At 41.1% G+C, this 27,476-nt stretch overlaps 1 protein-coding gene across 2 annotated transcripts in view; it reads right to left on the minus strand.

Annotated features, from left to right (window-relative positions):
* Nucleotides 1-1,279: 1,279 nt before the first annotated feature.
* SLITRK6 (SLIT and NTRK like family member 6) overlaps nucleotides 1,280-27,476 on the minus strand; it is an 85,289-nt gene continuing 59,092 nt past the window's right edge. For both annotated transcript variants that reach the window (XM_077297175.1, XM_077297176.1), the window contains one exon: nucleotides 1,280-5,686. In XM_077297175.1, coding sequence (XP_077153290.1) covers nucleotides 3,142-5,664 — 2,523 coding nt within the window. In that variant the 5' untranslated portion in view covers nucleotides 5,665-5,686 and the 3' untranslated portion in view covers nucleotides 1,280-3,141. The remainder of the gene's footprint in view (nucleotides 5,687-27,476) is intronic.

Below are 27,476 nucleotides of genomic sequence, written 5' to 3' on the forward strand. Positions count from 1 at the left end.
TCGGGACGAGATCTGAATCTGAGCAGCGGCCATTTTCCCGGAGGCCACCGCATCGCACCTATTGAGCTGCCTCCGGGAAAATGGCCGCTGCATTGCACTCATGGAGTTGCGGCGGGGCCTCCAGGGCTAAGGAGATGCCGGAGGAGCCCCAACTGGATAAAGATATGCCGCCGCCACCGCCACCGCACAGCACAGAGGCCCCACACAGAAGAGGAGCCGCCGCACCAGAGCACAGCAGCCGCCGCACCAGAGCACAGCAGCCGCCGCCGCCACTCCCAGCACTGAGACCCCCACGCTGCACCGCTACGATAAGGTAATGGGGGATACTCACTTTCCTGTGAGACGCCCCCTCGTCATCAGGATCACTCCCCCCCCCCCAAAAGGCACATATTCACCGGCCCTATAAGACGACATAGGGTGTATAAGAAGACCCCCGACTTTTAAGAAGATTTTATATTTTAACTGGTAAAGTTGGGGGGTCGTCTTATACGCCCAGTCGTCTTATACGCCGGAAAATACGGTATTTTTGCAAAATAATACTGTAAAGTTTAGCAATATTTTTCTTCTTGAGGCTTTCCCGTTTTAATAATATTAAATAACATAAATTACTTTTTTCCTTTCAATTATGCAGGTATATTCTTTCTAACAAAGTAGATATTTTATTCTTTTTAACTATTATAAGCATATATTCTTTGCACATTTTGAAATAGCGATATGCATTTCTTGTTCCTTTACTTCAGTTACTTTGTTTACCAAAGCTGAAAAATCACTAGGGATGGGCGGACCATGGATATTCGGATTTGAATGCCAGAACTCGACCCGATATTTAACCTGAACCCGAACCCCAATAGAAGTCAATGAGGACCTGAACTTTGGTGCAGTAAAATGGTTGTAGTAAGGGCTAGAGGTCTCTCTCTCTCTTCTCCTGGAACTCCAAACACTAAAATGGACTTCCAGGAGATGTCCGTTTTCTGTGTTCAACACCTTAGTGTCCAATACTAACCCCGAACTTCACAGTTCAGGTTTGCTCATCTCTAAACTTCACCTAAGAATGGAAAAAAAAGTTCTGTTGTAGTTTATAGAAAAAGTTCCTATATAAACTATGGGTTGAGTCTGGTTTTGCAGCTAAATCTCTTGATTCATGATTTCCAGACTAAGTTCATGAACAAGACTCTAGTTCAAACAAGAACTACGTTTTTTCCTCGCTTGGACAAGCTTTTTAAGATGTAACAATCTGAATGTTGATTCTGATTGCCATTCAACTTACTCTATTTAATAAAATACTATGGAGATGAAGCTCTGCTTTTATTATATAGAACTAATTTATTTGTAGTTTTGTAAAGGCACTCAAATACAGTATTTGTGAGGAAACATATAAAACATGACAACAAATACTTGAAAGTATCTTTTTTAAAGTTTGCTGTAAAATAAAGCTTTAGTGCATTACACTGCAATTTATCTTATGAATTTGGCTGTTTAGTGACTTCTTAGAGAAGTAGGTGATCATTTAAGTCTATAAGATTACTATAAACATGAAAATAATAATATTTTTGGACACAAAATATCCATGTCATTGAATATGTGACTATTTCAATACAAGAGAAGATATTTACATATGGAAATACATTACTATACAATCAAAAGGCTTTAAAGTTAACAATTTAACCATTTTAGTGTGCACAATGAATCAAGGTCTCATATAAAATATATACACATACAAAAATAACAAGAGCACACAAGTCTATGTCTACATCATGCATAATTCACATGTGAGATAATTGTGTATGTGTGTTGGTTTCTTTATAGCAGAGACATATTTCAGAAAGTACTGACACAGATCTAGAAACTTCAGTTCAGTACACACTCTACTTTTACATATTCAGATGGAGCAATTGTACATGAGGCAAACCAATGCTCATCACATGGCACCAATCAAAACATATCAAAGGGTAACATGTATTATTATGGCAAAAACAATAGGTAATTTCACTGATCATGGTGGCAAATGACCAAAGAGATGTTTATTTCTAGATGTCTTTTGAAAAGCAATGACCACAAATTTTAATGGTGGCAAAGATAAAATGACACCAATTGTGAGTTCTGGGGTATCCTTTAACACCTACAACAAAGGGTCAGTGGCACACTTTTGATTGAGATGCCGCTTTGATTCCCACAGTCTTTCCTCAGCTGGCAAGCTGGCACTGCTTTGCTTCAGATTATACGTGGAGCTGCACCCATTGGCAAATATACAGTTCCCAATGGTAACTAACAACAATCTTAAACTTTTGGTGTGGTAGGATGCCATTCTAATTTCAACCTCGAACTGTGAGGCTTCTGAAAAAGGTGCACATCACAGTTAAAGCCTCATTTAGAATTGTGGTAGAAGTTGAAGAGCTGTTTGTCAGCTTTTTGCATGTTTTTACACAAGCTAGATTTATGCAAAACAAATGCATGCCTTTTTGCCCCTTTTGTGCTTATAACTTTTCTAAAAAGTGGCCAGGGCTTCCAGGAAAGGACAGGTCCTCCGAGAAGCAAATCGATTTTCTAAAATGCACTTTTTTTTATAGATTTGGAGCATCTTGCTCCACAATTATGATAAGGTGGCCCTTAAATAAATGTCTCCCAAAATATGTATGTAAAAAATATTCTGTCCCTGTGTCCTAGCAAGTTAAAAACTTAGAGTGATCATTTCTACCTCTTCTTTGAATTCATGACCTGTGTTAGATAGTTGCCTTCAGTATTATAATTATTATTGTTGAATGGGGCTATCAGTGGATTTTAGTACATGTACAAGACCATCTGATAGCTGTAATTTCTGTAAACTCGTAAACTCAGCATGGGAGATAATTTAAAAGGACTTTTATGTACACTAGAAGCTGTAATATTTCTTCTTTAATTTGCACAAGTTCATAGTATTAAATTATAATTTCTTTTTATAAAGTATAAATAACATTTTATGCACATTATAATAACATATTTACAGAACTGTATAGAATATAATATTGAAAACTCAAATAATCTTCAAATTTCCATATATCCCTGAGTTTTTACACAAATATCCTTAATATCTTTTAATTAAGACAGTTCAGTGAGGCACTTCATATTACCATAGCAGTTAGGTTCAAGTTCACTATTAAGTGTCTAATGTTCTCCATTGTAATGATCAATGGGTCTTGCTTGTTGCTCCAGAACTTCAAGGTAGTCAGGTTCTGAATGGAGATTAGCTTTGAGCTCAAAATATTCATTTTTGGTTTGTTCTACCAGAACTTTCCTTGGCCTTGTGTACATAAGTGTTTCCATCAATTTTACCTCTTCATGAGTTTTAGGATAATAAGTCTCTATTTCTGGTTGCAAATGAGCAATATTCTTTCTCAGATACTCAGCAATGCCAAGCTGTTGCATTTGTCTCTCTTTTTCAATGAGGTTTCTGTAAAGATAACTCGCATCCTGAAAAGACACAAATTCTGCTGATGGATCAGTGAACTTTATATTTGAAGTAGCTTGAAGTGAATTGTTCTCTTTTTCCATGAGGCTACTAGTAATGTTCTTTGGATCGCTGAGCTGATTTTCTTCCCCTTGACTTTGCTCTACATGTTTTGGTGTAAAAGGGGGAGTCTGATAAACTTGAACAATTGGATTTCCTATCCTTTGCTCACACAGGACCGATCCTGGTCTTTCTGTCATGTGATGTGTTGTTTTATGACCGTACATGCTGTACTGAATATGAACAGGACTATTTTCTCGTATTTGTCCAGTATCCTGTTTCTTTTTGTAACGTCTTTTCCTATGCAAGACAAGAACTATTATTCCTGCAGAACACAGCACAGCAGTAATTAAGAAAATTAAAAGTCCAAGTATTAAGACAGAAAGTGGTATGTAATCAGAAAGTGATTTTAATATGTTATCAACTTTACTAGTCATTGTTGATTCCGGTGTAAAATTATTTAAGCTCAATTGTGTTGGACGTACTTGACCATTTATCAAGTCTGGACATAGTTCATCTTTATCAAGGGTTTTCAGCTCCATGTTTGCTACATCTTTTGGAGACTGACAAAAGATCTCGCTTATAACCACCGTTTTATGCACTTGTATCCATTTCTGAAGACCAGTTAAATTACATGTGCAGTCCCAAGGATTTTCTTGTAAATCAATCTGTGTCAACATTGTCAACTCCTCCAAAACATTCCTTAAAGGAATATTCATAAATTGGTTTGACTTAAGATTTAGTTTTGTTAATGGAATCCCAGAAAATACATGTTCTGGTAAAGTTTTTAGAAGATTGTTATTTAAATAAAGCACCTTAAGTTTTGGCATTACAGAGAATGTCCCAGATGAGACTTCACTGATGGCATTATATTCCAGATACAAGTATTCAATGCTCAACAAACCAAAGAATGTGCCAGTGTTCAAATTTCTTAAATGGTTTCCATTTAAATACAATTTTTGTAACTTGGTCAAATTTTGAAGACAATGTTCCTGAATAATTTCAATTTGATTATTACCTAAGTGAAGCATTTCTAAGGTACCATACTCTGAAAAATCTGACTTATAAATCCTATGGATAATATTTCCAGCCAAAACTAACTTTCTTGGATTTAGTGGTGGAGGTCCCAGGTCAGACATACTTTCAATATTTCGCTCTTGACAGTGAATCAAAGTTCCAGAAATACTGTAACTAGAACAATAGCATGGTACAGGACAGTATAAACCTGGAAGAATAGTTGTTGCTTTTGTAAGAACAAATGTTTCCTTGGTTGGATTTTTTTGAAGTGAAGTAATTTTTGTTGGTAAACGGCCATCATTTATTGATGCCGTTCCTAATAAAGACAACGGTACTGAAGGTTCTTCAAGATCACTGCTGGGAGTTGTGATGCAGAACATTTGTTTTTTTATCTTTCGAAGTAGAGCTCCTTTCAAATCAGGTGGGTTGAAGCAGACCACATCACCTATTGTAGATTGTCTCGGCATATTTTCAAGCCATATTTTAAGCTGCAATAAGTCACAGTTGCAAACCCATCTATTGTCTTCTAATTGAAGTTCAATAATTCTTCCAATGTGTTCTAAAAATCCAACATACGGAAGATTTTGTAACTGGTTTCCTCTTAGGTCCAAATGTGTCAATGGCACAAATCGAAAAATGTTTGCAGGTAAGAAATTAATAGCGTTGTCATTAAGTATAAGAACTTTCAATCTATTAAGCTTGGTAAATGTATTTGATTCAATTGTGGTGATAAAATTGTTGTCTGCTTGAAGAAATTCTAAGTTCTCTAGCCCCGAAAAAGTATTTTCTCGCAGTATTTCCAATGAATTGTGATTAATGTGCAGTTTCTTAAGCATATGAAGATCGTTGAAAGCCCCAGGTTCAATTTCCACAATATTATTAAAACCAAGGTGTAGAGATATTAGATGACTGAAATCTGAAAACTCGTTCATGTGTACTTTATACAGGCCATTGTTCAAAAGATTGATCTCTAAGTATTGAGATGGAGGTGCTTCTATCTCTGACAGTGTTGTTATATCCTTTTCTTCACAATTCATTAATAAAGTTCCATCTTTCTCTTCACATAAACACACATCTTTACATGATCCCAAGAGTAGTGCTTCAGAAGCTGAGTTTACTAATATTTTATTAAGAAAATAAATTAAGAAAACAGTGAAGATCATTGTGTCCAAGAAGGGATTCCCCCTAAAAAAAAAAAAAAAATATTATGACAAATGATTTGTTTGGCAATCTTGAATAATACAGCCTTTACATCTACAGTAATATATTCTGAACTGTGAACTAAAGATTACAAAAATTTTGTATGCCAAAACCAGGAGTAGAACTTACAAAGAAAAACTGTAATTGAAAGATTGACACCTGTTCTGTGTTTTGGAGGCACGCCTGGTTTAGGCACACAAATACTGATTAAATACTGATCAAAAATACAATATGTGATTGAGGTCTATGATATCTCTGGTACCATATTGTTATCACATTCTCTTAGCAACTTTACTGTGACATGCTAAACCTTAATTATTTACCAATGTATGCATATTAATAAATTGAATTAGCTATATCACATTTATTCTATAGTTTGAGATCCAAATCCATAGCACATGTCCTTTAAGCATTAAAGAGTTTGTCCCGAATTAAGACATATCACCCATCAATATGATAGGCTGTAATTGGTTGTTGTCTCAAAGCGGATTGATGGTGATTTCAAGGACGCATATACATTTGCTGTTTATTATGAATGACCAAGAAATGGTTAGTGTAAACAGGCTGGCATCACCTTATGAGCAAGCAAAACAATCTTTCTGTAGAAGCATGATCAGCCTTTCTAAGTAGACTATTAAACAACTGCCAATCTGCAAACATTTAGCCTGTTAGCACTTATTAAATGTCTGCAGATCATGTAATTTAAATGTACTTTAAGAATGGACATCAAGCAATAAAACACTCACCTACCCTGCTTAGAGTTGTTAAGCGTTAAAGGGAACCTAACAAGTCCCCCATGGCTTCCTACCCACTAGCATTAGTTTATTTGTTGCTACCCTACTACCAGCCCTTTTTACTCATTATCACAAAAATAAATGTTTAACCCCCTCATGACTGATGATGTTTATTTATTTCATCAACTCTATATCTGCCTTTGATTCAGGCTCTGTGTTGAGCCCATATTTTTTCACAGACTTCACAGCTGATATAATCAGTCATCAAGTGCCTCTAACAGCCACAGGTGGAGCTCGGATCCACCCCCGGCTGTCAACCAATTAAATGCCACAGTCAACCACTGACAGCAGCATTTAACACACACCGTCCGGAAGTGTGTCACGAGACCCGCCCATTGGAGACCCCTGTCATGTGATCGAGTGGCACCAATAGGTTGTCATGACAGCTGGGGTATACAGAAGACCTTTGTGCCTGTCATCAAGATCCTCAATCACAAGATCCTGATTTTTGGTATATATAGCAGTGATGTAGCAATGTTGTATTAAGCAAACTGCACTGTACTCACTTTCCCTGTATTCAGCAGTGCCACTGCTTCCGGTCTCTGGCATTTGGTGCAATGATGATGTCATGAAAACTCTGTGGCAACCAATCAATAAACTCAGTGGATCTGAGTGGGGAATTCCATCTACAATGTTAGATACACTGAGCTCACTGATTAGGGGGTAATTCCAAACACTGAGAACAGCAGCACAAAATCTACAGTGAACACGATGCAAGTGAGTGCAAAGCCGATTGTTTTTTCATACTAAATCCCTCCACTTGATAAGCATTAACTGAAAGAGTACAAACCCCTTAATACTTTTTTATTCTGATGAAATTTTGTCTGTGAGTCTGTGGCTAGCAAAAGTATGATTATTGTATCTGGTATGTTTAGTGTAATGTTACTGGAATTGTGGCTGATCACGTTCTGAGTGCATGCTAAATAAAGCTATACTTTTACAGTTTGTGTCCTAATATGCTACAAAAACACTGATCCTGGATATATTCTAGGATCATGGTAAGCATATTTTTTCTAAGAAGTAAGCATTACTACACTTATATTAGACAAAAGGCATCATAAGTTATTAATAGAAGCAGAGCATAAAGTAATAAGCTGTAATCTGAGCAATCGTATTCACAATTATGACTGATTCTAGCCTCAGGGCTACTTGATTAAGATTTTCTTTGACGGTAGACAATTTGGCTTAGGAATGTTCAGAAACACTAGTCTACAGCAATATTCATCAAACACATAATCACATAAGTTTATGAAATCCTATTATCAAACAAGTTATTTGCCTGAATAATACAAAAAATTAATAACATGAGATGATATTAATGATACTATATAATTTTTTTAATCACAGGCATTTATTATATTTATTTTATCACTTGGTTTTATTTTACTTAGTGTTATGTACATAGTTTTGGTCTTCCAGATATTTTAGCCTAATTTATAATAAACAAAAAATTTGAAACATTACAAAATTTCAGGTGTTCAAAATCTATTTTTCTTTATGTGTGCAGTTGAAGACTTACATACAAGTGATATTGTAAATCATATTGAAAGGGTTTTTAAACTTTTAAGTCTAAAAAGGCATCCTTGAATTTGCACCAATTCATCAAAAATTATGCTCCCAATTTCATACATTTTGAAGAAAATCTGCCCTGTTGAAAAGAAAATCTTGAGAGAATAATATATCAAAATAATGCAAATGACAATTTGGGTACACTGTCTTGTTAAAAACAATACTTCATGATAAACATGTCATCTATACATTGAAGGAAATAAGTATTTGATCCTTTGCTGATTTTGCAAGTTTGCCCACTGACAAAGACATGAACAGTCTATAATTTTAAGGGTAGGTTAATTTTAACATTGAGAGATAGAATATCAAGAATAAAATCCAGAAAGTCACATTGTATAAATTATATAAATTTATTTGCATGCTGTAAAAAATAAATATTTGATCCCCTAACAACCAATAAGAGTTCTGGTTCCTACAGACCAGTTAGATGCTCCTAATCAACTTGTTACCTGCACTAAAGACAGTTATCTTATATAGTCACCTTTATAAAAAAAACTCCTGTCCACAGACTCAATTAATCGGTCAAATGCTAACCTCTACAACATGGACAAGACCAAAGAGCTTTCAATGGATGTCAGGGACAAGATCATGGACCTGCACAAAGCTGGAATGTCCTATAAAACCAAATGCAAGACGTGTGTCTATGAGAGAAGGAAAAAACTATTGGCGCAATAGTAAGAAAAAGGAAGAAATAAAAAGTGACCTGGAATCGACATCAATCTGGGGCACCATGTAAAATCTTACCCTGTGGAGTATCTTTGATCAAGCGGAAGGTGAGAGATCTGCCTAAAATTACATGGGGAAACTTGTTAATGATCTCAAGGCAGCTGGGACCAAAGTCACCAAGAAAACCATAGGTAACACATTACACTGTAAAGGTGTGAAATCCTGCAGTTCCCACAAGGTACCAGTGCTCAAGAAGGCACATATGCAGGCCCATCTGAAGTTTTCCAATGAACACCTGGATGATTCTGTGAGTAATTGAGAGAAAGTGCTGTGGCCAGATGAGACAATAATTGAGCTCTTTGGCATTAACTAATGTCGCATATCATGTAACTGTCAATGCTGATGTTGTTTTACCCTCTGCTGAGCACTTTTGGTGAATAAAGAAAGAAGTTTGTTCACAAGTTCATTGAGCTGGTCTCTTGTTTTTTATTAACTCAACTTGCCATGTTTGGAGGAAGAGAAAAGCTGCCTATGACCCAAAGAACACCATCCTCACTGTCAAGCATGGAGGTGGAAACATTATGTTTTGGGGGTGTTTCTCTGCTAAGGATACAGGACTACTTTACTGCATGAATGGCAGAATAGATTGAGCCATGTACCATAAAATCCTGAGTGACAACCTCCTTCCTTCCATCAGGACATTAAAAATGGGTCATGACTGGGTCTTCCAGCAAGACAATGACCCAAAACATACAGCCAAGGCAAAAAAGGAGTGGCTCAAATAGAAGCACATTAAAGTTATGGAGTGTGTTATGATCCTTAGTGGTTGAGGATCACGAATTACTCCAGCTAAGTAACAAACATAGGACAAGCTCTAGGGAGGTGGCAAACTGGACTGACCGCAAATCTGAACCTATCCAAACACACTAGAAGTAGCCGGTGAACGTGCCTAAAAATCCTAGACGTCTCGAGCCAGCCTGAGGAATTAACTACCCCTAGAGAGAAAGAAAGACCTCTCTTGCCTCCAGAGAAATAATCCCCAAATATATAGAAGCCCCCAACAAATAATAACGGTGAGGTAAGAGGAAGGCACATACACAGGGGTGAAAACAGATTCAGCAAATGAGGCCCACTAATACTAGATAGCAGAAAATAGTAAAGGGGTCTGTGCAGTCAGTAAAAAACCCTTACAAAATATCCACACTGAGATTTCAAGAACCCCCGCACCAACTAACGGTGTGGGGGGAGAAACTCAGTCCCCTAGAGCAACCAGCAAGCGAGGAGATCACATCTTAGCAAGCTGGACAAAAAACATGATGAATGCTGATAATCAAAAAATGAACGGACAAAAACTTAGCTTGTCTTGGAGAGGCTGAGAGCAAGGTAATCACAAGGAATCTGAAGAGCACTGAATACATTGATAGCAGGCAAGGAACTGAGTATCCAGGTGAGCTAAATAGGAAACCAACCAAGGATAACGAACCAGCTGATGCAGCCAACCTGCAGAAAGACAACACTACACAGTACCGCTTGTGACCACTAGAGGGAGCCTAAAAATAGAGTTCACAACAGTACCTCCCCCTTGAGGAGGGGTCACCAAACCCTCATCAAGACCCCCAGGGCGATCAGGATGAGCCGCGTGGAAGGCACGAACCAAATCGGCCGCATGAACATCAGAGGCGACAACCCAGGAATTATCCTCCTGACCATAGCCCTTCCACTTCACCAAATACTGAAGCCTCCGTCTAGAGATACGAGAATCCAAAATCTTCTCCACCACGTACTCCAATTCTCCCTCGACCAGCACCGGAGCAGGAGGCTCAACAGAAGGAACCACAGGTACCACATACCTCCGCAACAAAGACATATGGAACACATTATGAATGGCAAATGATGCTGGGAGATCCAAACGAAAAGACACCGGGTTAAGGATGTTCATAGGAACATACCGAGAAGACAGCCACACCAAATCCCCAACACGAAGTCGGGGACCCACACCGCGGCGGCGGTTGGCAAAGCGCTGAGCCTTCTCCTGTGACAACCTCAAATTGTCCACCACATGGTTCCAAATCTGCTGCAACCTATCCACCACAGAATCCACCCCAGGACAGTCAGAAGACTCAACCTGACCCGAGGAAAAACGAGGATGGAAACCACAATTGCAGAAAAAAGGCGAAACCAAAGTAGCAGAACTAGCCCGATTATTAAGGGCAAACTCGGCCAAAGGCAAAAAAGTCACCCAATCATCCTGATCAGCAGAAACAAAACATCTCAAATAAGTTTCCAACGTCTGATTAGTTCGCTCGGTTTGGCCATTAGTCTGAGGATGGAAGGCCGACGAAAAAGATAAATCAATGCCCATCTTAGCACAAAAAGTCCACCAAAACCTGGACACAAACTGAGATCCTCTATCAGACACAATATTTTCAGGAATGCCGTGCAAGCGAACCACATTCTGAAAAAATAGAGGAACCAAATCGGAGGAGGAAGGCAACTTAGGCAAGGGCACCAAATGGACCATCTTGGAAAAACGATCGCACACCACCCAGATGACAGACATTTTCTGAGATACTGGAAGATCTGAAATAAAATCCATGGAAATGTGCATCCAAGGCCTTTTCGGGACAGGCAAAGGCAAAAGCAAACCGCTGGCATGAGAACAGCAAGGCTTAGCCCGAGCACAAATCCCACAAGACTGCACAAAGGAACGCACATCCCGCGACAAGGAAGGCCACCAGAAGGACCTAGCCACCAAATCTCTGGTACCAAAAATCCCAGGATGACCCGCCAACACCGAAGAATGAACCTCGGAAATAACTCTGCTGGTCCATCTATCCGGGACAAACAGTCTCTCTGGCGGACAACGGTCAGGTATATCTGCCTGAAATTTCTGCAGCACTCGTCGCAAATCTGGGGAAATGGCAGACAAAATCACTCCCTCTCTGAGAATACCAGCCGGCTCAGAAACTCCCATAGAGTCAGGCACAAAACTCCTAGAAAGTGCATCAGCCTTCACGTTCTTCGAACCAGGCAGGTATGAGACCACGAAGTTGAAACGGGAGAAAAACAGCGACCAACGAGCCTGTCTAGGATTCAGGCGCTTGGCAGATTCGAGGTAAATCAGGTTTTTGTGATCAGTCAAGACCACCACACGATGTTTAGCTCCTTCGAGCCAATGTCGCCACTCCTCAAATGCCCACTTCATAGCCAACAACTCCCGATTACCAACATCATAATTCCGCTCGGCAGGCGAAAACTTTCTTGAAAAGAAAGCACATGGCTTCATCACAGAGCCATCAGAGCTTCTCTGCGACAAAACAGCCCCTGCTCCAATCTCAGAAGCATCAACCTCGACCTGGAAGGGGAGAGAGACATCTGGTTGACATAAGACTGGAGCTAAAGAAAACCGGTGCTTCAGTTCCCGAAAGGCCTCCACGGCCGCAGGAGACCAATTAGTCATATCAGAACCCTTCTTGGTCAAATCCGTCAACGGTTTAAAAAAATTAGCGATGAAACGACGGTAAAAATTAGCAAAACCCAAGAACTTCTGAAGACTCTTAACAGACGTAGGCTGAGTCCAGTCATGAATAGCCTGGACCTTGACTGGGTCCATCTCCACAGTAGGAGAAAAAATAAAACCCAAAAAGGAGACCTTCTGTACTCCGAAGAGGCATTTTGAGCCCTTCACAAATAAAGCATTAGCACACAGGACCTGAAACACCATCCTGACCTGCTTCACATGGGACTCCCAATCATCAGAAAAGACCAAAATGTCATCCAGATAAACAATCATAAATTTATCCAGATATTCTCGGAAGATGTCATGCATGAAGGACTGAAACACAGAAGGAGCATTAGAGAGTCCAAAAGGCATCACTAAGTACTCAAAATGGCCTTTGGGCGTATTAAATGCTGTTTTCCATTCATCTCCCTGCTTAATGCGCACAAGGTTATACGCACCACGGAGATCTATCTTAGTGAACCAACTGGCCCCCTTAATCCGAGCAAACAAATCAGACAATAGTGGCAAAGGATACTGAAATTTGACTGTGATTTTATTCAGAAGACGATAATCTATACAAGGTCTCAAAGAACCGTCCTTCTTGGCCACAAAAAAAAATCCTGCACCAAGAGGGGAAGAGGATGGGCGAATATGTCCCTTCTCCAAAGACTCCTTTATATAACTCTGCATCGCGGCATGCTCTGGTATAGACAAATTAAAAAGTCGTCCCTTAGGGAATTTACTACCAGGAATTAAATTTATAGCACAGTCACAATCCCTATGAGGGGGCAGGGCACTGGACCTGGGCTCATCAAATACATCCTGGTAGTCAGACAAAAACTCAGGGACCTCAGAAGGAGTGGAAGAAGCAATAGACACCAACGGAGTATCGCCATGAATTCCCTGACAACCCCAACTTGACACAGACATAGCTTTCCAATCTAAAACTGGATTATGAGCCTGCAGCCATGGCAGACCCAAAACGACAACATCATGCAAATTATGCAGAACAAGAAAGCGAATCACCTCCTGATGTACGGGAGTCATGCACATGGTCATTTGCGTCCAATACTGAGGCTTATTCTCAGCCAATGGCGTAGCATCAATTCCCCTCAGAGGAATAGGAAATTCCAAAGGCTCCAGGACAAAACCACAGCGCCTGGCAAACGACAAATCCATCAGATTCAGGGCAGCACCCGAATCCACAAAAGCCATAACTGGGTAGGACGACAAAGAACAAATCAAAGTAACAGACAAAATAAATTTAGGCTGTATCGTACCAATGGTGACAGGTTTAGCGATTTTTTTTAAACGTTTAGAGCATGCTGAGATAACATGAGTAGAATCACCACAGTAAAAGCACAACCCATTTTGACGTCTATGACTTTGTCGCTCAATTCTGGTCACATTGCATAGACTCAGGTCTCTGTTCAGAAAATACCGCCAAAGGATGAGCAGATCTGCGCTCCCGCAAACGCCGATCAACCTGAATGGCTAAAGCCATAGAATCACTCAGACTTGTAGGGGTGGGAAACCGCACCATAACATTCTTAACGGCCTCAGAAAGACCTTCTCTGAAATTTGCAGCCAGGGCACACTCATTCCATTGAGTAAGCACCGACCATTTCCGAAATTTTTGACAATACACCTCTGCTTCATCCTGACCTTGAGAGATAGCCAGCAACGCTTTTTCTGCCTGATTCTCAAGATTAGGCTCCTCATAAAGCAGTCCAAGAGCCAGAAAAAATGCATCTACATTAAGCAATGCAGGATCTCCTGGCGCCAGAGAGAAGGCCCAATCTTGAGGGTCGCCACGCAACAAGGAGATAACAATTTTAACTTGCTGAGCGGAATCACCAGAGGAACGAGGTCTCAGAGACAGAAATAACTTACAATTATTCTTAAAATTCTGAAACCTAGATCTATCTCCAGAAAACAACTCAGGAATGGGTATCTTTGGTTCTGACATAGGGCTATGAATAACAAAATCCTGAATACTTTGCACCCGTGCAGTAAGATGATCCACACTAGAAGTCAGAGTCTGAACATTCATGTCTGCAGCTGAGCTCAAAACCACCCAGAGTTCAAGGGGATGAAAGAAGCTAAACAGACTGCAGCAAAGGAAAAGCGGGAGGAAAAAAAAAATGTACTCAGGTCTTCTTTTTATCCCACTTCTGCGATGCATTAAACACTTTTTGGCCTGCTATACTGTTATGATCCTTAGTGGTTGAGGATCACAAATTACTCCAGCTAAGTAACAAACATAGGACAAGCTCTAGGGAGGTGGCAAACTGGACTGACCGCAAATCTGAACCTATCCAAACACACTAGAAGTAGCCGGTGAACATGCCTAAAAATCCTAGACGTCTCGAGCCAGCCTGAGGAACTAACGACCCCTAGAGAGAAAGAAAGACCTCTCTTGCCTCCAGAGAAATAATCCCCAAAGATATAGAAGCTCCTAACAAATAATAACGGTGAGGTAAGAGGAAGGCACATACACAGGGGTGAAAACAGATTCAGCAAATGAGGCCCACTAATACTAGATAGCAGAAAATAGTAAAGGGGTCTGTGCAGTCAGTAAAAAACCCTTACAAAATATCCACACTGAGATTTCAAGAACCCCCGCACCAACTAACGGTGTGGGGGGAGAAACTCAGTCCCCTAGAGCAACCAGCAAGCGAGGAGATCACATCTTAGCAAGCTGGACAAAAAACATGATGAATGCTGATAATCAAATAATGAACGGACAAAAACTTAGCTTGTCTTGGAGAGGCTGGGAGCAAGGTAATCACAAGGAATCTGAAGAGCACTGAATACATTGATAGCAGGCAAGGAACTGAGTATCCAGGTGAGCTAAATAGGAAACCAACCAAGGATAACGAACCAGCTGATGCAGCCAACCTGCAGAAAGACAACACTACACAGTACCACTTGTGACCACTAGAGGGAGCCTAAAAATAGAGTTCACAACAGGAGTGGCCTAGCCAGTCTCCAGACCCTAATCCCATAGAAAAATTATGGAGGGAGTTGATGCTCCGAGTTGCCAAGCGACAGCCTCAAAATCTTAATGATTTAGAGATGATCTACAAAGAGGAGTGAACCAAAATTCTTCCTGATGTGTGCAAACCTCATCATCAACTACAAAAAATCCTGACTGATGTGCTTGCCAACAAGGGTTTTGCCACCAAGTATTAAGTCTTGTTTGCCAGAGGGATCAAATACTTATTTATCACTGCAAAATGCAAATAGAGCCTGACTGATTATTTGAGTCTGTGGACAGGAGTCTTTTATAAAGGTGAGTATGTAAAGGTACCGTCACACTCAGCGACGCTGCAGCGATATAGACAACGAGCCGATCGCTGCAGCGTCGCTGTTTAGGTCGCTGTAGAGACGTCAAACACAGCAGCTCCAGAACGATGCAGGAGCGATCCTGTGACGTAACGGTGACTCACTTACCGTTCTCGCAGGTCGTTAGCTCCATGTAAAACATTGCTGGCATCGTTGCTTTGCTGTCAAACACGACGATACACGCCGACCTGACGACCAAATAAAGTTCTGCACTTCTAGCTCCGACCAGCGATATCACAGCGGGATCCAGATTGCTGCTGCGTGTCAAACACAACGAGATCGCTAACCAGGACGCTGCAATGTCACGGATCCTTGTCGTTCTCGTTGTAAAGTTGCTGAGTGTGAAGGTACCCTAAGACAACTGTCTTTAATGCAGGTAACAAGTTGATTAGAAACATCTACCTGGTCTGTAGGAACCAGAACTCTTAATGGTTGGTAGGGGATCAACTACTTATTTCTCACTGCAAAAAGCAAATAAGTTTAGATAATTTATACAATGGGATATTCTGGATTTTAATTCTATGTCTCAATGTTAAAATTAACCTACCCTTAAAATTATAGACTGTTCATGTATTTGTCACTGGGCAAACTTACAAAATCAGCAAGGGATCAAATACTTAATTCCTTCACTGTATCAGCTTTGCACGTAGACGAACAAACAGAATCATTTCCAGTAGTAGATAAAGTAAATGAAGAAATCTGGGTAGTGGTGCTGAGTCATACATTATCCAGGGAAGGGTTTTGTTGAGTGGATTAGTAGACAAAAGATCTAACTGCTTTTTGAGTAGGAATTCAAAAGGTAATGCGGTAATACCGTAGGCACGTTGGTAATGTTGCTTAAATCGATATGAACAATGGAAAGGGATGCAGATCAACCTGTGACTGACAATTGTTCAAAGCAATGACATAAAAATAAATGTTTGGTTAAAAGACTGAAGAAAACAAAACAGGCAAACTAAAATTGCTGAAGACAGCATGCTATATGAGTTTGAGTCCCTTCGGCATTTTGGGCTGTTTTGTGCCACATGTGTCATATTTTGATCTGAATTATGCTTAAATCACTTTTCCACTTGATTTGTGCAAACACACTTTTTGTGTAATACTCCTTTGCTGGTCATGATATACATGTTGTATATGATGGCTCAGGGTTATTCTGTTGCACACTCCTCAGCAGTACTACTTATAATTGTGTACAGTATAGAGTTTTAATGCTTTTATGTATACTCCTTAGTTTGTGCCTTATACTATTGACAACAAGAAGATAGTTTATTGCTGATTACTTATAAGAAACTGGAAGTTATTTAATTAGTTTTTATTCCATCTATGAATAAAACATCTGGGAAAATCACTAAGTGCATGAGTGTTTTTTTTACCATTGATAGAAGGAAGCTGACTGGGCATGTGCAGTCAATCTATATTACAGCCTTTAATACCCTTTAAAGGGTATCCTTCACCAGCACCCGAGGCAATTATGATGTTCTAGACAAAGTGAAAAAGTGTTCTAAAAGCAGAGAGCTGATTCGTACCCTGTACAGTACCTGAGCATATTGAGTTTTAATGTATTTGTTAATTTGACTAAGATATTGCACAAATAGGATATTGCATCAATTTTATCAAATTGATTAAAATGTAATTGAATTTTAGTTACATTTCTTGAAATGTATGTCCCTGTAAATTCAAAATAGATTGCAATTTGATTACTGCAGGTCACAAAGAAAAATGCCCAGCTCCATCTCACTCATTGCTATCAGAGAGTGGGCTCATATGATGCCAGCTGTGGTCATGAGCTTTGTTACTTTGCATCTATTATATAACAATGTCTAGTGCAGCCTATCATGGGGGACAATCACAGTGACTGTTACATTTTTGGACACATATAGCAGTGTTTAGGTTAGGCATAGTAGGTCAGGACACATAGATCATGATTACACCTAGAGAGCAAAAGGCCTAAATCAGAGCTTGATGTAATACTGCAGCACTGAATTACACTCAAAATGGGAGTGATGACATAGGTCTGTGAATAATAATACAAATATTCAAGTGATAGGGAGGTGCTGGCCTTTCAGAGTCTGCATGTCTGTGAATTGATTGATACAGTATATCCTACAGTACAGCATCTTTAAGGGAACCTGTCATGTGAGAAAATACTATTAAACTGAAGATATGGAGTTAATCTGCAGGTTAATAATGATTAGAAAGCCATGCAGGTGCCACACTAAATGCTCAGATGAATAGAGCAAATTAACCTTATGCAGCCCAGCAGCCTTGGGCTTTCAGTCATAGAGACATGGCATGCGAGACTTCTATTACCACTCAGTACAGAGCTGCAGTAGTCAAGCCACAGTTAATTTAGAGTTGAGGGAAAAAGTGTGCCCTTCAAGATTTCCTATTCTTTTGCATGTTTGTCACTCTTAACCCCTTAGTGACAGAGCCAATTTGGTACTTAATGACCGAGCCAATTTTTACAATTCTGACCAGTGTCACTTTATGAGGTTATAACTCTGGAACGCTTTATCGGATCCCGCTGATTCTGAGATTGTTTTTTCGAGACATGTTGTACTTCAAGTTAGTGGTAACATTTCTTCGATATTACTTGCGATTATTTATGAAAAAAATGGAAATATGGCGAAAATTTTTAAAATTTTGCAATTTTCAAACTTTGTATTTTTATGCCCTTAAATCAGAGAGATATGTCACAAAAAATAGTTAATAAATAACATTTCTCACATGTCTACTTTACATCAGCACAATTTTGGAAACAATTTTTTTTTTTGTTAGGGAGTTATAAGGGTTAAAAGTTGACCAGCAATTTCTCATTTTTACAACACCATGTTTTTTTTAGGTACCACATCACCTTTGAAGTGATTTTGAGGGGTATATATGATAGAAAATAACCAAGTGTGACACCATTCTAAAAACTGCACCCCTCAAGCTGCTCAAAACCACATTCAAGAAGTTTATTAACCCTTTACGTATTTCACAGGAACTAAAAGAATGTGGAAGAAAAAAATGAACATTTTACTTTTTTTTGCAAACATTTTACTTCAGAACCATTTTTTTTAATTTTCACAAGTGTAAAAACAGAAATTTAACCACAAATTTTGTTGTGCAATTTTTCCTGAGTACACCGATACCCCATATGTGGAGGTAAACCACTGTTTGGGCGCACCGCAGAGCTTGGAAGTGAAGGAGCACCATTTGACTGTTTCAATGCAGAATTGGCTGGAATTGAGATCGGACGCCATGTCGCGTTTGGAGAGCCCCTAATGTGCCTAAACAGTGGAAACCCCCCACAAGTGACACCATTTTGGAAACTAGACCCCCCAAGGAACTTATCTAGATGTGTGGTGAGCACTTTGAACCCCCAAGTGCTTCACAGAAGTTTATAACGTAGAGCCGTGAAAATAAAAAATCGCATTTGTTTTCACAAAAATGATTTTTCATTCACAAATTCTTATTTTCACAAGGGTAACAGGAGAAATTAGACCACAAAAGTTGTTGTGCAATTTCTCCTGAGTACGTCGATACCCCATATGTGGAGGTAAAACACTGTTTGGGCGCACCGCAGAGCTTGGAAGTGAAGGAGCACCGTTTGACTTTTTCAATGCAGAATTGGCTGGAATTGAGATCGGATGCCATGTCGCGTTTGGAGAGTCCCTGATGTGCCTAAACAGTAGAAACCCCCCACAAGTGATACCATTTTGGAAACTAGACCCCTTAAGGAACTTATCTAGTTGTGTGGTGAGCACTTTGAACCCCCAAGTGCTTCACAGAAGTTTATAACGTAGAGCCGTGAAAATAAAAAATCTCATTTTTTCTACAAAAATGATCTTTTTGCCCCCAAATTTTTATTTTCATAAGGGTAACAGGAGAAATTAGGCCACAAATGTTGTTGTGCAATTTCTCCTGAGTACGTCGATACCCCATATATGGGGGTAAACCACTGTTTGGGCGCACCGCAGAGCTTGGAAGAGGAGTGTCGTTTTACTTTTTCAATGTAAAATTGGCTGGAATTGAGATCGGACGCCATGTCACGTTTGGAGAGCCGCTGATGTGCCTAAACAGTAGAGACCCCCCACATATGACACCATTTTGGAAACTAGACCCCTTAAGGAACTTATCTAGATGTGTGGTGAGCACTTTAAACCCCCAGGTGCTTCACAGAAGTTTATAACGTAGAGCCGTGAAAATAAAAAAATCGCATTTTTTCTACAAAAATGATCTTTTTGCCTCCAAATTTTTATTTTACCAAGGGTAACAGGAGAAAATGGACCCCAGAAGCTGTTATACAATTTGTCTTGAGTACGCCGACACCCCATATGTGGGGGTAAACCACTGGTTGGGCGCATGGCTGAGCTCGGAAGCAAAGGAGCGCCATTTGACTTTTCAATGCAAAATTTACTGGAATTGAGATCGGACGCCATGTCGCGTTTGGAGAGCCCCTGATGTGCCTAAACAGCAGAAACCCCCCAAAAGTGACCCCATTTTGGAAACTAGACCCCCCATGGAACTTATCTAGATGTGTAGTGAGAACTTTGAATGCCCAAGTGCATCACAGAAGTTTATAATGCAGAGTCGTGAAAATAAAAAATATATATTTTTTAACAATAAAGATTTTTTAGCCCCCAAGTTTTTATTTTCACAAGGGTAACAAGAGAAATTGGACCCCAAAAGTTGTTGTCCAATTTGTCCTGAGTATGCTGGTACCCCATATGTGGGGGTAAACCACTGTTTGGGCGCACGGCAGAGCTCGGAAAGGAAGGAGTGCCATTTTGGAATGCAGACTTTGATAGAATTGTCTGCGGGCGTTATGTTGCCTTTGCAGACCCCTAATGTACCTAAACAGTAGAAACCCCCAACAAGTGACCCCATTTTGGAAAATAGACCCCCCAAGGAACTTATCTAGATATGTGGTGAGAACTTTGAATGCCCAAGTGCTTCACTGAAGTTCATAATGCAGAGTAGTGAAAATAAAAAATATTTTTTTTCCCACAAAAAAGATTTTTTTAGCCCCCAAATTTTTATTTTCACAAGGGTAACAAGAGAAATTGGACCGCAAAAGTTGTTGTCCAATTTGTCCTGAGTATGCTGGTACCCCATATGTGGGGGTAAACCACTGTTTGGGCGCACGGCAGAGCTCGGAAGGGAAGGAGCGCCATTTTGGAATGCAGACTTTGATAGAATTGTCTGCGGGCGTTATGTTGCGTTTGCAGACCCCTAATGTACCTAAACAGTAGAAACCCCCACAAGTGACCAAATTTTGGAAACTAGACCCCCTAAGGAACTTATCTAGATATGTGGTGAGAACTTTGAAAGCTCAAGTGCTTCACAGAAATTTATAATGCAGAGTAGTGAAAATAAAAAAATATATTTTTTTCCAACAAAAAAGATTTTTAGCCCCCAAGTTTTTATTTTCACAAGGGTAACAAGAGAAATTGGACCCCAAAAGTTGTTGTCCAATTTGTCCTGAGTATGCTGGTACCCCATATGTGGGGGTAAACCACTGTTTGGGCGCACGGCAGAGCTCGGAAGGGAAGGAGCGCCATTTTGGAATGCAGACTTTGATAGAATTGTCTGCGGGCGTTATGTTGCGTTTGCAGACCCCTAATGTACCTAAACAGTAGAAACCCCCACAAGTGACCAAATTTTGGAAACTAGACCCCCTAAGGAACTTATCTAGATATGTGGTGAGAACTTTGAAAGCTCAAGTGCTTCACAGAAATTTATAATGCAGAGTAGTGAAAATAAAAAAATATATTTTTTTCCAACAAAAAAGATTTTTAGCCCCCAAGTTTTTATTTTCACAAGGGTAACAAGAAAAATTGGACCCCAAAAGTTGTTGTCCAATTTGTCCTGAGTATGCTGGTACCCCATATGTGGGGGTAAACCACTGTTTGGGCGCACGGCAGAGCTCGGAAGGGAAGGAGCGCCATTTTGGAATGCAGACTTTGATAGAATTGTCTGCGGGCGTTATGTTGCGTTTGCAGACCCCTAATGTACCTAAACAGTAGAAACCCCCACAAGTGACCAAATTTTGGAAACTAGACCCCCTAAGGAACTTATCTAGATATGTGGTGAGAACTTTGAAAGCTCAAGTGCTTCACAGAAATTTATAATGCAGAGTAGTGAAAATAAAAAAATATATTTTTTTCCAACAAAAAAGATTTTTAGCCCCCAAGTTTTTATTTTCACAAGGGTAACAGGAGAAATTGGACCGCAAAAGTTGTTGTCCAATTTATCCCGAGTACGCTGATGCCCCATATGTGGGGGTAAACCACTGTTTGGGCGCACGGCAGAGCTCAGAAGGGAGGGAGTACCATTTGACTTTTTTAGCGCAAAATTGGCTGTCGTGTTTGGAGACCCCCTGATGTACCTAAACAGTGGAAACCCCCCAATTCTAACTCCAACCCTAACCCCAACACAGCCCTAACCCTAATCTCAACCCGATCCATAATCCTAATCACAACCCTAACGATAATCACAACCCTAACCCCAAAACAGCCCTAATCTCAACCCTAACCATAACCCTAATCAAAACCCTAAATCCAACACACCCCTAACCCTAATCCCAACCCTAACCCTAATCCCAACCCTAATCCCAAACGTAACACTAATCCCAACCCTAATCCAAACCCTAACCCTAATCCCAACTCTAACCCTAACTTTAGCCCCAACCCTAACTTTAGCCCCAACCCTAACCATAACTTTAGCCCCCGTCGTCACAAAAAAAGTTCAATGTAACCTTTTTTTTGTACGTCGCGTCCGCCATTTCCGCGGATGCGTGGCCGTAACTCTGCCCCCTCCTCCCCAGGACATAGACTGGGCAGCGGATGCGTTGAAAAACTGCATCCGCTGCCCACGTTGTGCACAATTTTCACAACGTGCGTCGGTACATCGGGCCGACGCATTGCGACCGCCCCGTACCGACGCAAGTGTGAAAGAAGCCTAAGGCTACTTTTACACTAGCGTCGTACTCGGCCCATCGCAGTGTGTCGGGCCGACGTACCGACGCTAGCGTTGTAAGCGCCGCACAACGGGTGCAGCGGATGCTGTTTTTTCAACGCATCCGCTGCCCCATTGTGAGGTGCGGGGAGGCGGGGGCGGAGTTCCGGCCACGCATGCGCGGTCGGAAATGGCGGACACGTCGCACAAAAAAGTTACATGTAGTTTTTTTTGTGTCGATGGTCCGCCGAAGCACGACGCATCCGTCGCACGACGGATGCGACATGTAGCAATCCGTCGCAATGCATCGCTAATGCAAGCCAATGGAGAAAAAACGCATCCTGCAAGCACTTTTGCAGGATGCGTTTTTTCTCCAACGACGCATTGCGACGGAAGCCAAAAAACGCTAGTGTGAAAGTAGCCTAACCCTAACCCTAGCCCTAACCCTAACCCTAAATTTAGCCCCAACCCTAACCCTAACTCTAACCCTAACTCTAACCCTAACCCTAACCCTAACCCTAACTCTAACCCTAACCCTAACCCTAACCCTAACCCTAACCCTAATTTTAGCCCCAACTTGTCTTCTCCTGCCGGCCGGCAGATGGCAGCAGATGGCGGGCGCACTGCGCATGCGCCCGCCATGATGAAAAAGCCGGCTGGCAGGAGAAGACAGAAGAGGACCCAGGGACCCCGGGTGAGTATGATAGGGTCCCCGAATCCCCCTATTTCTCTGTCCTCTGATGTGCGATCACATCAGAGGACAGAGAAATAACTGATCGCTTTTTTTTTTTTTTTGCGGTCGCCGGTAAACTGTTAATTACCGGCGATCGCAAAGCAGGGGTCGGTGCAAACCGACCCCGATCATGTTCTTTGGGGTCTCGGCTACCCCCGGCTGCCGAGACCCCAAAGAACATCCGGGTGCCAGGCGGCGGGCGCACTGCGCGTGCGCCCGCCATTTTTTCCCGGAAAAAAGATGGCGGCGCCCATGGGGAGACACGAGGAGCACCGGGGGAGGTAGGTAAGTATTGGGGGGCTATTGGGGGCCATCGGGGACCACATTTCTCTGTCCTCCGATGTGCGATCACATCGGAGGACAGAGAAATTAAACGGCAAATCGCGTTTTGTTTTTTTTTGTTGCGACCGCCGGTAAACGGTTAATTACCGGCGATCGCAACTCGGGGGTCGGTAAAAACCCCCCGAATCATGTTCTCTGGGGTCTCGGCTACCCTCGGCAACCGAGACCCCAGAGAAAATCCGTCTCTGGGGGGCGCTATTCACTTTTTCCACAGCGCCGTTAATTAACGGCGCTGTGGATTAAGTACCCTTAGCGGCCGCCGTTAAAAGGCGTATCGGCGGTCGTTAAGGGGTTAAAAGTTTCAGATCACCAAACAAATGTAAATATAAGCTAAAGATAACAAAAGTAAACACAAAATGCAAGTTTTTAAATAAAGGTCTTTATTATTAAAGGAAAAACAAATCCAAACCTACAGGGCCTTTGTGAAAAAGGGATTGCCCCTAAACCTAATAACTGTTTGGGCCACCCTTAGCAGCAATAACTGCCATCAAGCATTTGTGATAACTGACAATGAGTCTTTAACAGCGCACTGGAGGAATTTTGGCCCACTCATCTTTGCAGCATTGTTGTAATTCAGCCACATTGGAGGGTTTCCGATCATAAACCACCTTTTTAAGCTGATGCCGCAGCATCTCAGTCAGATTAAGGTCAGGACTTTGACTAGGCCACTTTAAAGTCTTAAATTTGTTTTTCTTAAGCCATTCAGAGGTGGACTTCCTGATGTGTTTGAATAATTTTCCTGCTGTAATACATTAAAAAAGACATGGATCCTGGTCAGCACAACCTGGGAAGAACAACCAATATGTTTCAGCTAAGAGCCTTAATCATGGTATGTAACACCCTGGCTGAACAGGTTTCTAATATAGATCACAAGTTAGTGTTGCACAGATGTGAGCTAAAGAGGATAACAAAACACCTGAAAAATTAACTCAATAAAAGTGCCACGAAAATTTAACACATAGAGTTGGAAGAAAATAAACACATACTGTATATCATACATAAATAAACAAAGACGGTATGAAAAGAGAAAAAGAAAGAAAGGAAAAAAAAGTTTTTTCCTTTGCTAAAAAAAATATTTGTAGTATACCAAGACAAATGGAAAAATTAATTAGACTTAATTGTATTGTAAAATAAGATAGATTCATACCGTGGGGGACTCTGGTCTGTAATTTAAAATTCCAAAAATATATGCAATTCAACAATTTTCCAAATGCGCTTCAGCCTGAGGTTATGACCAGATGACCAAACAATCTCTTCTAGGATTTTTGGTAGACAGCAGTATTCATGGTTCAGTTTACCACAGCAAGTCTTCCAGGTCCTGAAGCAGCAAAACAGCCCCAGACCATCACACTACCACCACCACCATATTTTACTGTTGGCAAGTTTTTATTTTCCAAATTGCTGTGTTACTTCTAAGCCAGATGTAATCGGACATACTTCTTCAAAAATCTTCAATTTTTGTCTCATCCATCCACAGTGCATACAGTCAAAAGTATTGTGGATCATAAATATGTTTTCTGGCAAAACTGAGACAAGCCCTTATGTTGTTATTGCTCAGCAGCGGTTTTCGTTTTGAAACTCTGCCATGCAGGGCATTTTTGTCCAGTCTCTTTCTTATGGTGGAGTGATGAACACTGACCTTAACTGAGACAAGAGAGACCTGTAGTTTTTTGGATGTTGTTGTGGGGTCTTTTGTCACCTCTTGAATGAGTTGTTTCTGCCCTCCTGGGGTAATTTTGGTTGGCCGTCTACTCCTGGGAAAGTTCATCACTGTTCCTTGTTCTTGCTATTTGTGGATAATGGCTCTCACTGTGGTTTGATGCAGTCCCAAATCTTTAGAAATGGCTTTATAACCTTTTCCAGACTGATAGATCTTAATTACTTGATTTCTCATATGTTACATAATTTCTTTTGGTCTACTTCACTTTGTCAATTGAGTCCTATTTAATTTGAACTCAGCATCCCAAAAATGTGATAAACCACAGTTAGTTGTGTTTTTTTTTGTTGGGGGGTGCAATCATTTTTTTTCACACAGGGCCCTGTAGGTTTGGATTTCTTTTTCTCCGAATAATAAAGACCTTCAATTAAAAGCTGCATTTTGTGTTTACTTGTGTTATCTTTGTCTAACTTTTAAATTTGTTTGGTGATCTGAAACATTATGTTTGACTTAGATGCAAAAGAATAGGAAATCAGGAATGGGGCAAAGACTTTTTCACACAACTGTATGCCATGGCTATCATGTGGGCAAAGGAGCTGTGCCCACACGATTGCCCCAGAAGGCAGGCATGATAACCGAGCTTCGGCTGTTACTTCCAAGACTAGTGCACTTATGGCAAAGGGCCATTTAACCCCCTAAATTAAGAGATCAGTAGTAGTGTTGAGCGATACCGTCCGATACTTGAAAGTATCGGTATCGGAAAGTATCGGCCGATACCGTCACAGTATCGGAATCCAATCCGATACCGATACCCGATACCAATACAAGTCAATGGGACTCATGTATCGGACGGTATCCCTGATGGTTCCCAGGGTCTGAAGGAGAGGAAACTCTCCTTCAGGCCCTGGGAACCATATAAATGTGTAAAAGAAAGAATTAAAATAAAAAATATCGCTATACTCACCTCTCCGACGCAGCCGGGACTTCAGCGAGGGAACCGGCAGCGTTGTTTGTTTAAAAATCGCGCTATTACTTGGTTACGTGAATTCCCGGCTTGTGATTGGTCAGGTCGGCCATGTTGCCGGGACGCGGACCAATCACAGCAAGCCGTGACGAAATTACGTCACGGCTTGCTGTGATTGGTCCGCGTCCCGGCAATATGGCCGCCCTGACCAATCACAAGCCGGGACGTCACGGGAGGCTGGACACGCGCTCATTTTAAAATGGGCGCGTGTCCAGCCTCCCGTGACGTCACGGCTTGTGATTGGTTGCGCCGCGATCAACCAATCACAAGCCGGGAGGCTGGACACGCTCATTTTGAAATGGGCGCGTGTCCAGCCTCCCGGCTTGTGATTGGTTGACCGCGACGCAACCAATCACAAGCCGTGACGTCACGGGAGGCTGGACACGCGCCCTTTTTAAAATGAGCGCGTTTCCAGCCTCCCGTGACGTCACGGCTTGTGATTGGTTAATGGCGGCCATGTTGCCGGGACGCGGACCAATCACAGCAAGCCGTGACGTATTTTCGTCACGGCTTGCTGTGATTGGTCCGCGGCCCGGCAACATGGCCGCCCTGACCAATCACAAGCCGGGACTTCGCGTAACCATGTAAAAGCGGGAATTTTAAACAAACAACGCTGCCGGTTCCTGCGCTGAGGTCCCGGCTGCGTCGGACAGGTGAGTATAGCGATATTTTTTATTTTAATTCTCTATTTTACACATTTTAACATTAATGTTGTTCCGATACCCGATACCACAAGAGTATCGGAATCCCGGTATCGGAATTCCGATACAGCAAGTATCGGCCGATACCCGATACTTGCAGCATCGGAATGCTCAACACTAATCAGTAGTGATCATAGCATTAAGGAGGCTGTAAGAGGGAGGATGCACCCTCTCCCATGTGTTTAGCACCAGTGCGTGTCACTGCCGGCTTCCAATCATCTTTATGGCCACAAAGCTCTGTCAACAGAGAAATAAAAAAAGCTATACATATCAGAATATAGTAATGCAAAAACAATTCTTTTTTTCTAAAAAAAATTGTTTAGTTTAAAAGTGGTAAAACATAAAAGGATGATGAAAATGAGGTAGCGTTATAATGACAGTGACGCAAAGAAAAAAGCTGCCTTATCACTTTTACTTCAGAATGGCATAAAAAAATCCTGAATTGTTGGTTTTTGTTCATTCTGCCTCTCAAAAATTGTAATAGAAAGCTATCAAAA

The sequence above is a fragment of the Ranitomeya variabilis genome, chromosome 3 (assembly GCF_051348905.1).
Source record: "Ranitomeya variabilis isolate aRanVar5 chromosome 3, aRanVar5.hap1, whole genome shotgun sequence".
Classification (NCBI taxonomy): domain Eukaryota; kingdom Metazoa; phylum Chordata; class Amphibia; order Anura; family Dendrobatidae; genus Ranitomeya; species Ranitomeya variabilis.